At 36.0% G+C, this 16995-nt stretch overlaps 2 protein-coding genes across 2 annotated transcripts in view; both read left to right on the top strand.

The window, feature by feature from the left end:
- The window catches only part of LOC137401912 (nestin-like), a 1051237-nt gene that overhangs the window by 363657 nt on the left and 670585 nt on the right, over positions 1–16995 (top strand). The window lies entirely within an intron of this gene.
- Positions 7202–16995, top strand: part of LOC137401801 (cell wall synthesis protein Wag31-like) — a 68275-nt gene continuing 58481 nt past the window's right edge. The window contains exons 1-4 of the mRNA XM_068088284.1: positions 7202–7880; positions 9822–9950; positions 10176–10271; positions 10468–10563. Coding sequence (XP_067944385.1) covers positions 7202–7880; positions 9822–9950; positions 10176–10271; positions 10468–10563 — 1000 coding nt within the window. The remainder of the gene's footprint in view (positions 7881–9821; positions 9951–10175; positions 10272–10467; positions 10564–16995) is intronic.

A 16995-nucleotide genomic window follows, 5' to 3' on the forward strand; every position in this document is an offset into this window, starting at 1 on the left:
CTGCGCTCGATGTTTACATATTCAGTGCTGCTGCTTGATGCTGCCAGCCATATTTTAAAATCAGAGCAAACCATGAACTGAAGACTAAGTTTACCCTGACTGCCACTGTAACAGCGTATTTCTATAAAATTCTCATAGTTCAAGTCTAATCTGCCCCTTTGGTTGATTACAGTCTCCAATATGACAGCTGGCATCAAAAAGGTCTTGCTATTATACGGTTTTTTACATTCAGGAGGTATGTGCTCTTCTATGTTCGAATAATCTGATTGTTCAGCCTCATTAACTAACAGATGGAATAGAACAATTATGGTGCAACAATATATATCATAAATTAGGGATACTTGATTATCTATCGCATAAACTTGCACATGTCTGTAAATTGGGAGTTACACTCTCCATATGCATCTCAATCTAATGATTAGGAAATGATAAATTAGTGACTCCAATAAGAGCATTTGTCATATTCATCTGCCATGAATTTTCTATAACAAGCATTTCATTATCATAGCATTTAAGTATTACCTATTTACAGAGATTTCATATCATTGTTAATATTTACAGTAATAATTCAACTTACGCGTGCTCCAACGTACGAGAAACTTGAGGTACGAGCCAGCTTTTAAGCAAGTTTTAGCACTAACATACGAGCCATGTTTGAGATACGACCACGTGTGTTAGTTGTCAAGTATGTCCGAGGTGTTTTCAGACAATAGCATCAATCTGTATATTTCAACTGCTCAGGTTATACTTTTGTACCGCATTTTTGTGCGCGCTTTCAGTGCAGAATTATGTGAATTAAAAGTACTGTGCGTAGACCGAAAGTTGCCAGTAAAATGAAAAATAATGTAAAGAAAAAGCAAATAATAACAATTGATATTAAACAGGAAATTATTGAAAAATATGCGAAATGTGTCAAACAGAATCATTATCAAAATTATTTATTTTATTCTATTATCAAACAGAAGGATTATATTCAGGGTATTTAGCTCGCAAAAGGACTAACCATAGTTTCTAAACAGCGCATAAATTTTCACGACCGCTGATGGAGAGACTGCTCAGGCATTGGATAAAATATAAACAATCGGCCGGTGACAGCGTAACTGAAACGATGCTATGTGAAAAGGCCAGTGCTATCTATCAAAACTATAAAAATAGACATTCCGACGAGTTGGCTAGTGGTCGTGCATTAAACCTTTGTGACGACACCTGTGTTCGTCCTAATCGCAACATGTTGAAAGAGCGACAAAGGCAAACGTCCTTAGATAGAATCATCTTAAAACTGCCGGCTGGTCGTGAAAGCGAAACAAAGGAAAAATTAGCTAACCAGCAAGAAACTTCAAACTATGATTGCCGAAGGAATTTTAATTATGTTAAGTTAAAAATGAAAGTTTGCTTTTAGATTTGCTTCCAAGTTTGTCTTTTAAGACTTTGATAAAATCTAAATTTATCAAATTCAACTGTTGTAATGAAGGATAACTTATGTATCTCCCTATCTGGCAAATGCTGCTAGCTGCTATTGTATGTATTTAATTTTACCTTTTAATTAATCACATTTCCTTGCATTAATTTTTATTTGTTGCTTTTTGAAAGCATGTAGTAAGTTAGGGCAATAACCAACATGTTCTTTATGTTACAATATCTTGTTTTGAGTGTTTTATTTGCATTTTTTAGAGTATGGAAACCAATCAATATATATTTTATTGTTCTATATATAAATAAATTGCACCAACATGCGAGTAAATTGACATATGACCTCAGTCTCGGAACGCATTAAGCTCGTAAGTCGAAATGTGACTGTAGTTTTAAAAAGATGTTTACTTATTTACCACCCACAAGACTTGCTTATCTCAGCTCATCATGTACCCTGATCATTACAACTAGCCACCATCTTTCTTGTGTAGCCTTCATGTTACATTGTGTGCTGTTCCCTTCCCAGTTACTTGCTAATTCTGGCAGTTATAGTGTCGTGCCAGATAGGTTAGTGGTTGGCTCCGGTTTCAGCATCCCAGTACTTCCGTAAGAGAATTCATAGTACATGTCATGTCCACTAGAAAACAAGAGTAAGAAAAGTTTTGACTTTTTTTAGAATTTTTCGCTCCAAAGAATCTTCCTGGTTTTAAATTTAATTTTTCACCTTGTGTATTAAAATATATTCCCATAAAACCTCTTACTGAACGCCATGGCGCTCTATTTTTCTACCCTTTTTACAGTGGTGGTCAATTGGAGGCTGCATTCAAATAGAGGCAGGCATTGTATTTTTTTGAATGGCTCGTCAGAACTCTCGAAAAATAAATTTAGCCTTATTCCAGGCGGAGCGAAACATATATATTATCATTATTAAACATAATCGTATTGTTTACCTTAATAACGATTTTTATTATTGTTAGCGATTAATTATCAATACTGTATAATGGACTCTTTTCTACTGATCACTTGATATTATGGGTTCATAAAGGTCAAAGAAAGTCAGTGACAGTCAAATAGAGGTGGTATTCAAATGTAGGTAGCGTTCAGAGGTTTTACGGTATATCAGATTTGAATTGTTATAAGTAGAGTGTTATTTTAGGATATCAAAGTACTTTTATGTGTTGCTAGTCAAAGCATCTAGAGATGTTAACAAAATGATATCTCACTATTTTTTGTCTCCCTTTTAATATCTTCTTGTTCATCAATAGAAATAGAGCCATACCTCAACATACGAGCCTAATTAGTTCTGGAACTTAGTTCCCATTTCAATTCTCATATCTCAAAACAATTTTTCTTATGTACTTAATAAATAGGAATTAATTGGTTCCTTCCAGTAGAATAAAGAAGCTAAAGTGGATATTACAATGGAAATGTGTTTTTTCATTGGTCTAATTCTCTACCTGCAGTCACAAAATAACAGGTAACATATCTAATGATTATGGTATGCAATAAAACAACATCTTTATATCCAGTACTGTATAGAGTTCTCACCTTTGAGACAGACAGTAGAGGCTAGCAGTGGTTTAGGAAATACTTGACTACAACTCATTCTGAACACTACACTTTTGTTACGCTACGCAACAGTAAAGAAACTTTACATTTAACTTAAATTAATTTAGCTGACTACGCATATAATTATAAATAAGTTTTTTATTTAAAAGTAAACCTTTTCGAATTTGGTCTTAGTTTTCCTTTTTTATCTTTTTCGATTAAGATAATTTTGCTTCACCTTTCGACTCTTTATCACTTTCGCTCATAGCTAGCCTTCTTTATCATTTTTATCCGCCGAGAAAGAATGAGCCATGCTGTTCTCGTAAGCATTGAAACTGTCTCGTATGCTAGTATCTCTAATTTCTCTCATATCTCAAGGCATGTATTGGCTCAGAATTCATCTCGTATCTCAAACTTCTTACCAGTTGGAACGCTCTTTTGTCGAGGCATACAGCGTTTCTTTGGTTCATTTTACAAAGGAAAAGAGGGGATGTTCACATGAAATCAATATTGCTATTTAAGAATATTTTTGTACTATAATATATTACTAAATAGATTACAAAAATGCTGTCATCACTGGCAGGTTTCATTGCTGATTTTTTAACCCAGTTTGACAATGAGTGTTAGATAACTTAATTTCTGTGGTGATTGTCACAAAATGAAGAGGTGAGGGTCAGCAATATAGTAGCTCTGTGAGATTTTGAAGTTTTGCTTACAAGCTATATTATGTGACAGACAATCTGGTGAATGCCAGCTGGTCACATTGGTTGATTGCTCTCTTCATTTCCATTCACTGCTTTAAAATAGCTTAACTTGGGTGGTCTCTTCTTGTGTGGCAATAGCTAAAAACTGTCAGTTTGAGTTCAACAATAGAGGATAGTAGGTGGGCCTTGAGTGTGATGCAGAGGGCTAGAGTTCAACTCTATGCTGAGACTCTCAGTAAGACATAATAGTAACAAGTAATAATAGTAATTATAATGTTAATAATAGTAAAGTTTATGTTATTTCATAGCTATCAACTATAACTAGTAATATATTAATAATACTTTGTTTATACCTCTGTTTCTTTTAATTTCTATACAAATAGAGAAGTGGTATCACATGTTTTAATTCCGTCCCGCATCACACCTGTATTATTTATTAACAATTTTGTGTGTTTATATGGAATTCTTATGTAAGGCGCATCATGACGAGTAACAATCATGCTAATTCTTCCAGGACAGTTCCATCTTATTTTACAATTTCAGTTCAACGTAATATAAAGTTTGATATCATCAAGAATTTTATTACTCTTCGATAACTATCTGAGGATTAGATACAACCAACTAAAGGTTGACAATGTACGCTCACTATACATGGATCTTATTCTGTACTTTGCTCGTATGAACCTATGTCATCTGCGGAGGAACCTTTGCTGAATGACAGTGCAAGTTGACTTGGAGGGTATGTCAGAGGATATTCAGTTTATAATTTAGAATTGTTTACTATTAAAATTACAGCGAAATCTCTATTTGAATGACATTGCATTCTATTTTTAACCTTTCCCCTATTTATAATAGCAGTCGAATAGAAGGTGGTGTTGTATTTTGCATATAGCTCATCTGAATTTAGGAAGCTAAGTTTGGCCATTTTACAGGCGAAGTCAGTGTCTTAACCCTTAATGTCATCAACTTTTTTAAAGTAATAAGTCAGCTAACTTGTTGAGGATTTCTAAATAACAAGCATGGGAAGCCGAGTAATATCTCTACCAGTTGATATATATTGTTTACAGTTAACCCGTGAAGATACGTATGGCATGTGATTCTGCTTGCCCTGCCTTGCAATTTGTTAGTGGTCTGAATTTTTTTTATTTTGTACCGAGTTTGGAGGTATATTACAGTTTGCAATCAAAACTGACATTTACATGCAATAGAAGAGGAGTTATGAGGGTCGATCCATTGCAATCCACGTTAGGGTAACCACAAGGATGCTATTAAATAAACTATTAAACAATATACACTATAAATCTTGAGTTTTACAAGCTTCATAGTAATAATTCATCAGATGTTACAAATGTTAACATTCACGAACAAGTGACATAATAAAACCATACTTACTACCTGCAGACTAGTTAAGATTTTTGAAACTGAATAGTTGCTCGTTAGCTTCACCAATTGTGTTCTGTTTGTTGCATTTGATACAACAAACATTTTCTGGCTATTCGATATCTTCCATGTTTGTTGACATTTACTCTTGTTCTGCGCCGCTGAATTAAACACTATTAGCATCCAAACACTTTTTTGAGCAGAGCAAAACACCTACGTGTTGCATTTCCCGCAATTGATAAACCTATAGCGGCATCGCTAAGCACAACTTTAAGACTAAAACTAGTCGCTCACATACCATCTTATTTGTAAACCGTTTTATACATGCATCAAAGTATCAAGACCGCGTCAAACAAAGGAACTACTATTATTCTGATAGTTAATAATTATTTCTATGGTGTTGATTTCAAAGTTAATTATAAATATTTGTTATTAATGGAACCGAGTCATCATTAGGACAATTTTGAGAACAATTTTCTGCTGGTCACTCGCCATTATGGGTTTGTAAAGTTTTAAAAGAATGTCAAAGTGATGTTCAACTAGAGGTAGTGTTTATTTAAAGGTTTTACAGCGAGTTAAAATAAATTGAATAGAAATTATCAACTGCTTTTTGATTGCAGCAGAAAATACCAAACTTTGTCTTTAGAAAAGTTGTAAAAATACTTAAATAATGTTCACTTACTGCTAGCTTGCCTTGTCACATAATAAACTGACCAAAGATAAAATATCTAATTTTATTGATTTGAGCTGGCGTACCTTATCACAACTATGGCCACATTTTGCATTGGGCAGACCAATCCTTATTTCAAGCAAAACTTCATGTGTCTTTGAAAAGTGTAACAAGCTTTCAAGCATCCTGGACCTCAATGCTGTTTATTATCTGCCCTTAAACTAATTGTTTGGTATTTGGGAATTTATCTGAGAAACAGTAGCCTTAATTAGTCGACCTTGTCTAGCACCTGTCACTAGCTATCTTACTATGTGTGATATTGGTTAGCAAGTGTCTATAAGTTATGCCCTGTTGTTGCTAGCTGAGTGTGAGTGGCTGATATGCTGGGATATTTAACATACATGTACTTACTTAAGTCTTTAAATATTTTCATTAACTATCTACTATTTGTGATTGATTATTACTAAAATGTAATATAAACATTGTAATTAGTACCTACATGTTAATCAAAAACGGATATTTATCTTGAGTTCTATTTAATTGTAGCAACACTGATTGTATAAAGATTTATTTTATAAAAAATTGCTATTTGTCACATTACTGCCAGTGGTCACAATTTGAATATTTATATTGCCCGAGGCCATTCTGTTACTAGTAAAAGTAACATTATGTTTGTTATTTTATTATATGAAATTTAAAATATTCAGGTAAAGTTTATTATCAAACTGGCTAATAATAATTTTTGCCGATATTTCAAGTGCATTTTTAGTCATTTCAAGCAGATATACTTCACTTTAAATAATGAACAACAAGTGAAACCAGCAATTTAAAAGTCTGTATAACCAGCCAATCGTGAAGCTGCAGTAACCACTAGCTTCTGTTCCTTTATTCAATATCTGATAAATTCATCATGAATCACTGTTTGAGTTACTCTTATTCAGCTCAGCCAATCAGGAGACAGATAACATTATTATAACCAGCTACAAGCTATAAAGAAGCCTGTAGTAGTCAGAGCAGGTGACAAACAGAATAGCAACATGTAAGTATAACTTCTATATTATATTAGCATCTGTTGATATTGTACTTACTGGGAATAATTAATTAGATGAGGAGAGACACTGAGTCAGTGTGAATATAATATAACTCTGACCTCATGAGGCTATCACTCTCTACCCTGAGGAGACTCATAGAGTCTGTCATGTAGTGAGGTTAAGTTAAGGTCAGGAGGCTCTGGTCTCATTTCTCAGTCATAATCAGACTAGCAAATACTTCCTACTGCAGATATTTCATGTTTCTCAGCTCTGCCAGAGTCTGACATCCCTGGACTTATTTTTATACTCTGTAAATATCCAGGGTTCACCTGCAGCCACTCTGTTATGGTTGGCAGCTTTCCAACTCCGCAGTTGAGTCACATTTTGTACCCATTTCTCTATCATATTTTACTGTATGCAGCAGCTAATAGAGTGCAGTACATATGTTACAGTTAAACATGGAAGGACTGCTGAAGAGTTATGTGAGAGATAGAAAGATAGAGATTAGTGCTTTGAGGGCAGCCTTAGAGTCAGTCCAACCAGCTGAGCTACTGAGGTTACTGATTACTATCAAGCATGACTCATACACAGCTATCTTGGTAGCAGTAGAGGGAGCTCACACAGAAATATGTCGTCTGCTTCTCTCACCAATCAGAAGAACAGCAGACGAGTTGCTCTGGATGAAAAGGAAGGATGGAGATACAGTACTACACATTGCTGCAAGGAGGGAAGACAGTGAGTGTGTAGAGTTACTGATAGACACAGTGAGTGATGAGAAGAAGTACAAGTTTGTAGCTGAAAAGAGTGGATACAGAGGTTACACAACTATAGAACTGGCTGCATGGTATGGAAGTAGCAAGTGTTTAGAGTCTCTCCTCTACAACTTCTCCTCACTACATAGAGACTCCCTATTAAACATACAGAATAACCTCGACACTCCACTACACTGTGCAGCATACAGTAGAGAGACAACTGCTCTGAAGGTCATGTTAGGATCCGTGTCTCTAGTGACTGCCTCTTCACTCCTCAACATAAAGAATAAACAGAACAGGACTCCATTGGAGGAAGCTGAGTTTGAAAGAAAGAAGGAATCATCAGAGCTGTTAAAGAGATGGGAGAAGCAGCCAGTAGTAGAAGGTAGGATTGTTATAGAGTGTGATACCAGCTACTCACTTGAACTGTTCTACTGCTAAACTCTTCAGTCTCAGCAACTTTCCACTGAAAATCTAAACTCAATGCTAGTAATTCATTCATTGTATACATTTACTGTTAAACCCTGGGACATGCCCTGGATAATTGCATCTCTATTTTCCTGTAAACTCACTGAGTCTTGCATAGACATAGTGCTGCTTGTCTCCAGCCTCCAGCTGAACAGTTTATAGTCTGAGTATTTAAATTAATATTAATATTCAAAACTGGTAGGATTGAAGTGATGTTAGCAGCTCTTTAAATATCAACTCCTTGTAGCAGACTCAGTAGCTTGACTTTCGTGTTCCACACTATTCTGTCTGTTAATATTTCTGTATTTTGAAATGTCTGAGATGTGAAGAATTTAACACAATAGTAATGATACTATGATTATTGTATGTAGTGGTAGACTAGTGAGTCATTCCTTCAAGCTGAGGTTAAAGGTTAAACATCACACTCCTTTTTATGAATAGCTAATCATCTATGCAGCAGTTTTTAATGGAAACTAGAAAGTATTACTACCATATTTTACACTGCTGTAGATTATCCACAGCATTTTAATTGTTCCTAACATAACATGACTCTGTCCTTTGTCATGTTTAGTAGTAAACTGAATGACAGACTAAAGTACATATTGTAGCAGCTTCTTGCTTTAATATTCAGGCTTTAAATCCATAACAGAAAATAATGTTTGATTTGAAGATTAAAATCACAATAGCTGATTGCTATTGTTATGAACTATAAGACATTGTGTGGTTTCATTTTCTATGGCAGGTGTATGGAACAGTTAGTATGATGTTGAGTTTTGGCTGAATTTCATATTTGCTGGTTCTGCTTAGAGGATTTCTTATAAAATAACATCAAAATTTATTTCTATCAGACACATTCAACCTATCTTCCATTAACAACTGTAGATATGAAATAATGTTTTAGTTTTATTCATCCCACACATTACATATTGTGTTATGTTTGGTTTGGCTGGCAATAACTACAAAGTTTTATAACTTTTTAAAAGATTTCATTTTTCTTGAGCACAAATGGCTTCTGCGCAAAACACTCAATACTACTACAATGCATCTAGTGGCCAGTCGCTATTCAGCCAGGGAAATAAGCTTACTTTTGAATTAGAGTGAGTGTATTGAAACTTCATCAAGCAACCAGCCTGTCGGAATGCATAGGTGTGCATGTTCGCGAAAGTTTTGCCTTGCAAGAAGCTTGATCAAACTTGCAGCGTTTAGCTAGCTGTGCAGTCAAGCTATTATTAGTAGTACGCTGGCCTCGGCTCCTACGAAAAGCACCAAACAGCATGTTTGCCCCACCTGCTTGGAAGTCAGCCAGCCAACCTGTCGCAAGTTTGCGTCAGTCCATGAAACTCATGCTCTTTTGTTTTCAAGTGAAGGCCGATTGCGCAAAATCACTGCTTAGTAAACGACTCTATCCGCACTCCACATAATCTGCCTGCCTACTTGTGCGCAAGATTGCAAGCCTCTCCGCTACTAGATACAATGTACATAGGGTAGAGTATATTTATAGAATGGCTCAAGACTGAGCTCGGCCACTCACACCTGCCAGGCCAGCGTGCTTCTTCCTCTAGGCGCTTGCCTTTGCCTCTAGGCACTTGCCTATGTGACCCACTCACTGCCTCTGAGCTTCTACATATGTCCCTGCTTCTACACCCCTCAGTCTCTGCGCTACCATTTACATTCCTGCCTTCATGCCCAGTCATTCAGTTCCTTCTGTAATTAACAATGCATATGAAAGCCTTGTTAGCATGTAAATGTGCTAAGGTACATCTACTCACCAATGTATTCAACATCTTCTGTCATTGTCAAATATGAGCAATCAAAGTGTTGAATATCCATCAGCAAGTTTTTTTTCACTCTGCTGCAGCTTTGGATGACGCTAGACAACGAATTACAACACTGCAAATAGAAAGTGACCAGAAACTTTCCGCTCTACAGAGAGAAGGCGACCAGAAAGTGTCAGCTCTACAGAGACATACTAAGCAGCAGGCAGAAGGTAACTTCCTATTTAATTGTTTCACTAGTCTATTGTTAGTATAGTACTGAGGGAAAGAAGTTTGTTGCTTATGCAATTGATAATGCATATGAATGCTTTGTTAGCAGGTAAATGTGCAAAGGTACATGTACGCACCAATGTGTCCATTGTCTGCTGGGATTGTCAGGTGTGAGCAATGAAAATGTTGCACATCTATCAGCAAGATATTTTTTCACTATGTTGTAGCATTGGATGACGCTAGACAACGAATTACAACACTGCAAATAGAAAGTGACCATAAAGTATCTGCTCTACAAAGACAAACTCAGCAGCAAGCAGAAGGTAACTTCCTATGTTATTGTTTTACTAGTCTGTGTTTAGTATAGTACTGAGGGAGAGAAGTCCGTTACTTCTGTAATTAACAATGCAGATCAGAGTCAGAGGATCTAGGTCAGAGGTCTATTTACATCCAAGAACAAATATAAGCAGTAGCAGTGTGGCACATGTAACAGGAAGTTTTTTATGCTCACTTTTATAGCATTGGTTGAGGCTAGGCAGCAAGTAACAACGCTACAGGAGGACAGCGAGAGAATTTTGTCATTAGTACAGGAAGAGGCTAGACAGCAGAGAGCAGGTACTTTTATTTTGTATAAGCCCTATAAGGCTATTTACTCTCCACTTCATATTTTGACTATCTAGTATCATTCAATGCTAGTAACCTATAAATTACCTACTAGTATATTTTATACTAGCTGTGGTATTGCTCTGATGGTCTGATTCTATAAGGCTCCAGTTGATCCATCGTTGCTCACTCCTGGTAACTTTATGGGGGTATGTTTATGCTGCTTGAGTTACATAGTATGTGAGAGTTTACTGCATAAGTTCATGGTGTTAGATCAAAATGGTGGCAGTTTGACTTTTAGACTGTTTTAACAGATTGATAGAGGTTTGTCATTGATATATTTCTGCTCATCAGTAAAAGTAACCCTTGTTTATATATTAATTATGATGACGAATGTCTGTTTATTCAGATTTAGCTGCTGCTCAGCGGAGGATGGAACAATTCGCTGCGTATCTACAGACTACTGGTGATACAAATTTAACAGGCAATCAATGTCACCACCCGGATAGTTAACTAGACTGACAATCTACCCAGACAGACACTAAAGATGCCGAGTGTCCTACGTTTTAGCCCAACCAGCCAATGAGCAATGACAAGAGAAATGACCAGCCAGCCCTCAAACCGGAGGGCAGGCTTATAGTAAATAAGGACATGCCGGCCCCACTAGAAGACACGCATTGTCAAAGTGATCACATGATGTTGTTCTTTATATTGTAATACATCCTGCTTGTATTTTATTATTCTTTATTAAATATACTTATTATTTCAACCTTGTCTCTTCATCCATATGCAATGCTCAGTTAGACTTTCTTTAACAACCACAATATATAACTAAATCTCTTCTTTTAAAATTCATAACTTTGCTATATGAAGCAGCAATGGAGTCACATTGATGAACAGGACTAATAGTTTCTAATTGATGAAAATAACTAGTCTCCTGGGTATTCAAATAGCCTTTAGTTTAATAAACCATAAGGAATTTGTTGATGACCTTAGGCTATCTCAAAGAGTGCACCATTAATTATAAGTTACAATACATTGTCTCATACCCAGCAATGTAATGTCTGGTTCCTTATCAATCTAAATAAAACTTATGGGTTATTTCATGAAAAAGTCCACCAGATTAAAATTTACTGTTTATATAATATACAAAGAGCTGACGGCTGTCTCGCCTCCATTAATTGAGTTGAAAGGTGCTCCTTCCTGTCGCCATGATCTGGTGGAATTATTGACACAAATGATAGAGATAAAAAATATTAGTCTCATGGTTTTTGGCATCAGCCGGCATTATGGGTGTTGCAATGCTCAGATAAGACAGTCATTGACGTGGATTGTATACATAAGGAGTCTAAATGTTGAGAGATTTATTTATTAAATGATAAGATATCAGGGGGCGTTGTAGTTAGCATGTGATCTAGTTTACTAGAGCTCTGATGCCAGTCATGACTAGTCCACCTGCCTGGTTCACCCACTTAGCTACATGTCATGGTTGTCACTTTTTATAATACCAGATGAGGAATAAACATTCCTATAACAAAGTTCATAAAAAGGGAAAAGAATCCAACTGACATTTGACCTTTTAGCTAAGCAATTCAAGCTGATTGGTACAGAAAAATTGAATTCACAAACTGGAACTGGTTTGTTATGAATATTGTTCCAAGCCATATTGTGCAACATGTAAAATGCATTCGCTCAACAAGATTTTTGCTACCACAGTGTCATATATTCTGTCAATAAACAGTCTTTAAACAATGTATAACACAGATCAAAGGTTAGCGTAGATGATTGAGATATCTAGCAAATACATACAAGTTGTCTTCATGTTACAGACTTGATCCACAGTGGTTTGGAGTTACGACGTCGTGTTTAGATAGAAAATTGTGAAGTGATAGCATTGTGACAGAAGACCTATGGTAAATACAAATGGTAATTGGAAAGAGAAATACAACGGATGTACACATATAATAATTAAAAATACATCACATCTACCACAATGTACTCTGCAATAGTCTAACATTTGTTTACATGCTTTCACATTAGCAAAAGTTGACTTGAGAAAAAAAATTGATCAGCTCTTTAAAATTCAAAGAACTGGTTAAAAATTTACACAACCTATTTAAAGCCAATAGAGAATAGAGAGAGACCAGGAGAAGAGGTCCATCACAGCGTACATAACCTATACATATACAATACAGTAGCCTTCTACCAAATACAATGTTTATCCATAAAGACTCAAAGGAGAGATTATTTAACTATGGTAGCACTTCATGGCAGGATCTTCAGAAGGTAACACTGTTGCTAAGGGAAGACAACTTCTGTGGCAATTTAAATCTGACATGAAAATACTAATAACAAAATGGTTAATCATGAAAATATACCAATAAGGAAAAATAATAAAAATGAAATTAAGCTAGAGGAACCAGGTAAGGGCTCTGGTAATAAAGGTACAGTAGATGCTCCGGTATTAACGCAAGTTCCAGACAATTTAAAGAATTCATGTGAGGTTTTTTTGCATGGTAGGCCTACTACATAAAATTTTTTAATAATCTAAATAATCAGGCCGGGTGAGTTTTCAATTTCAACTTGAATGTTAACATATCTTGTTGCATTTGCTAGAAAAAGGATGACATGTGTCAAGCGTTACATCTATTATATTTACAACTTCCATGACATTCTAGTTCATTGTGATAGATCGTCAGATGTATCAACAAAAATGGGAATAAGTACCTGCAAAATTGTTTATAAATACTGAATATCGATAGAATGGTGCAGGTGTTACAGTGTCGGTCAAACAATGTGAATGTCACGAGTTGGAGCATCGTCAAAAGTTCTCTGTTATCCCAACCTTGACCCTTGCATACAAATAGACGACAAACAGGTAGTACCTTTTATAATATTAGAAATATTTTGTTGTTTCGGTTTATTGGACACATAAATTATTTGTTATTAGTTTTACTTTGCAAAATAGACTTTGTTGTTTAGAAAAAATAGGCAAATCATTGTTAATGAATATCAAAGATGTGCATTTCCCATGAACTTTTTATAAAATTACGACAGCCTTGGTTCATAAAACCAGTAAAATTTAGCGGTTAAAAAAAGAAAAGTTGTCTATGCAAACTAATAATAGAGCAGTTATGGTGCAGCTTACCAATTAAAAAAGTTAAGTATAGTTTTTTTTCTTTTTGTTTGGCCCAAATGGTTAGTTTGAAAGGCTATTGGAGTAGATTAGCCAATTTACCTGTATTTTACATCCTTATAAATCCCCACATTGTTAACTTTCCTGGAACATATTATTTAAGTCGTAGAAGCGCTTACTGTACTCTGAAGTATTACTACTGTGTTAAACAAAGTACTATTATTAGCCTGAGGCGATTAATCCAATCCATTACAATTCTCCATCACCCGAGACCCGGCCCTCTCATGAAGATGTGGTGAAGATGCTGAAAAGGCCGAAGGAAGCACACCCGACTCACTGAAATGAGCAGATGGCCATCTGACAAGGGGACCAAAAAGAGCTTCCCCTATTTGCACCAGAAGACTGAATCTGGCTTCTGAATGAAAGAAAAAAATGAAAAATTGAGGGGACAACCCCAAATTTAAAGTAAAGTTTGTAGGGCCTTTCCCAGTAAAAAATTATTTGGTCAAACCATACTTGCGTAGTATAACGGCGGGGCCAGTCCTTGGTGCAGAATGAAAGCAGGCGAAAACCATTCCATATTTATCTGGAGAAGCTCTGACAGACACCAGCCACAATAGAGCCAAGAAAAGTTCCCATCATGCACGGAACGCAGTCTAGGAGCCTGGAGGAAAAAGCAGAGCTTGAGATGGAAAAGCAAATATCAAAAGCTTACACTTCCCATGCATTCAGTAAATACTGAAAGGCCAACTGCAGGAGATCCGAAGGAGCCAGGAACTGGAAAAATGACTGTAACAAGAAAAAATTCCAGGAAAGCCAGTTGAGCCCGTGAGTCCGGCACTAGTCTAGCTTCCTGGCTGCTAGCCAAAACACTTGGAGTCCACACAAAAAAGTTGCTCCCCGGCCAGCTAGAAACGCTCGGCCACCTGAATGTTAAAGAAAGTTGGAGAGGTCAGCCATGGTGAAAGCCATTGACGAGCACAACAAGCACAGCGCTGCCGGAGCCCAAGTGAGGGGGAGTGCTGATGACAAGAATTACATAACGCCTCTTGTTTAAAAAAAAAGAATTTATATTGTCTGGTTTGGGCAGCACACAGTGGCACTAAAACAGCAAAAACTTAATTAATGTCACAAAATGATGAGGGTGTTAGTCCTTTTGACCATGAATACATTTGGTAGTATTACTGGTACAGTAAAACCTCGGTTCTGAACATAATCCGTTTCAGAAAGTTGTTAAAAACCGAGTTGTTCGAGATCCGAAACAACTTTTCCCATTAGAATTAATGAATGTACATTTTAATCCGTTCCAAGTCAAGAAAACCACTACAGTAAAGTATTTTTAACGTTTTACACCATAAACTTTACACTGCATACCACAAATAAAAGCCAGCAGATATAAATTGTGTTTAATTTTAATAAAACATTTATTATCAGGATGAAAAAAAAACCAAAAGTAAACATTACGTGTGTTTTGCTCTCAAAACATTGAAAACCTTAAAGGTTTAGATACAATAACAAACATTGCAGAAATTGATAAGGAAACGGCAAAAAATGCAACAGATCAGTTACATCAAAAATTGCATAAAAAAGAAAACATAAATAAACAGCAATGATACGTTTATTTCACATCTTTGAAGGAGAATCCTCCTGCAAAACAATTTAGCGTAACTCGACTGTCTCTCGGGAAGATGTCTTCAGTAGAATAGGCAACTTTCATGGTGGCTCCTTCTATTCTGTAAATAATTTATTAAACATAACTGGCTTCTCCCTTTGTTTGAAACCCTTCTGAAAGTCGCTTATAGCAACATCGTTAAACGTATAAACCGCTCTACAGCTCTCTTCTATGCTGTTTCTGGAGCGGTTCTGAACGCTTACTTGCAATGCACATGATCTTCTTTGTTCGAGAACCGAACTTATGTTTGAGATCCGATATGAACAAACCTCAATTTATTGGTTGATAACAGAGTTGGTTGAGAGCCAAAGTGTTCCAAAGCCAACTTGTAAACATACTAATAGCTAGTTGCTAGTTGTGTCTGATGTGATACTGTATGGACATCAATTAATAGAATAACATGGAGCATCATGTACCTCGGTGAAAGTGATTGATGCTCTGCCAAAATGTAAGTAGGTCTTGGTTTTAGTGTTGTGTGTGAAATAGGCTGTATTGAGTGATATACAGACACCAGCATGCCTGTTCAGGTGGCTGTATATCAGTAAACATATAGGAAATGATTCTTACGTCTTCTTGTAACAAATAGAACTGCAGGTAAATGTTGTAAGAGTTGGTGAGCCAAAGGGTTCAAATGTTCTCATCATTTTATATGAGCATGACGGATAAAGGGTGGGGTAGAGAGTAGCTTCCGAGAATGATAAAAGACCTCAGATGGCCTCAGATGATAAAATTCTGAGGCCATTAAATTTAAATTTTAGCTATTTAAGGCAGACCTTCAATGGGTGATGTTATTGAGGTTTAAGATGATCTCAGTTTGCTAGTTTTCCTTTTGTGTATGTTAAAAGATGAGACTGTATGTGATTGTTTAAAAATTAAACCATTCTCATTTTTCCTGAGTAGTTGATTTTCTAGGAAAAACTTGAAATTTTCCTCCTTATTTTTTGTTGCACTGATTGTTTCTTCCAAACTCTCTGTATTGGATTGCTTGATGGCCAACTCTCTTCCTAGCAGCAGAAACCCACTGAGTTGCTTGATATGCTGATTGATTATTCACATGAAATATTACTCTTGCAGAAATCACTGCTCAGGTAGACCATTCATAGGAATGGCATATTATACAGGAATGATTTAGCTAAAGTCCCTCACCCTAGTATCAATATTAGTTGCAGTAGACCTGTCAGCATATCATCCTACTCATGGCATGTACAGATAATATGATTCCTGTGAATTTTGTTGTCAGCATTTGATTTATTCTATAAAATTATTGATGCAGCCATGACTAGTCACCTGCCTGGTCCACATGCATCAGCCACCTGTAAAGGTTGTCAATGTGTATGACATCAGATAAGCTATGAACATTCTTATAGCAATGTTCATAAAAGGGAGAAATTATCAACCGTCATTTGAACTCTAAAAAAGTAGGATCATTAATTCATGCTGAGGGATGCATAAATATATTATTTGAAAAACTGTGATTGGTTTGTTTACTATAAATGACAGCCATACACTGATATCAGTGAGTCATTGAGGTTTTCCAGAACTTCATATATAAATAATCACTTGCCTTTTGTGCATTCCTCAACTTCCTGTTGGATCTCTTTGTTTATAATTAATGACAGCTTTACACCGAACAGAT

This window comes from Watersipora subatra, chromosome 8 (assembly GCF_963576615.1).
Source record: "Watersipora subatra chromosome 8, tzWatSuba1.1, whole genome shotgun sequence".
Classification (NCBI taxonomy): Eukaryota; Metazoa; Bryozoa; class Gymnolaemata; order Cheilostomatida; family Watersiporidae; genus Watersipora; species Watersipora subatra.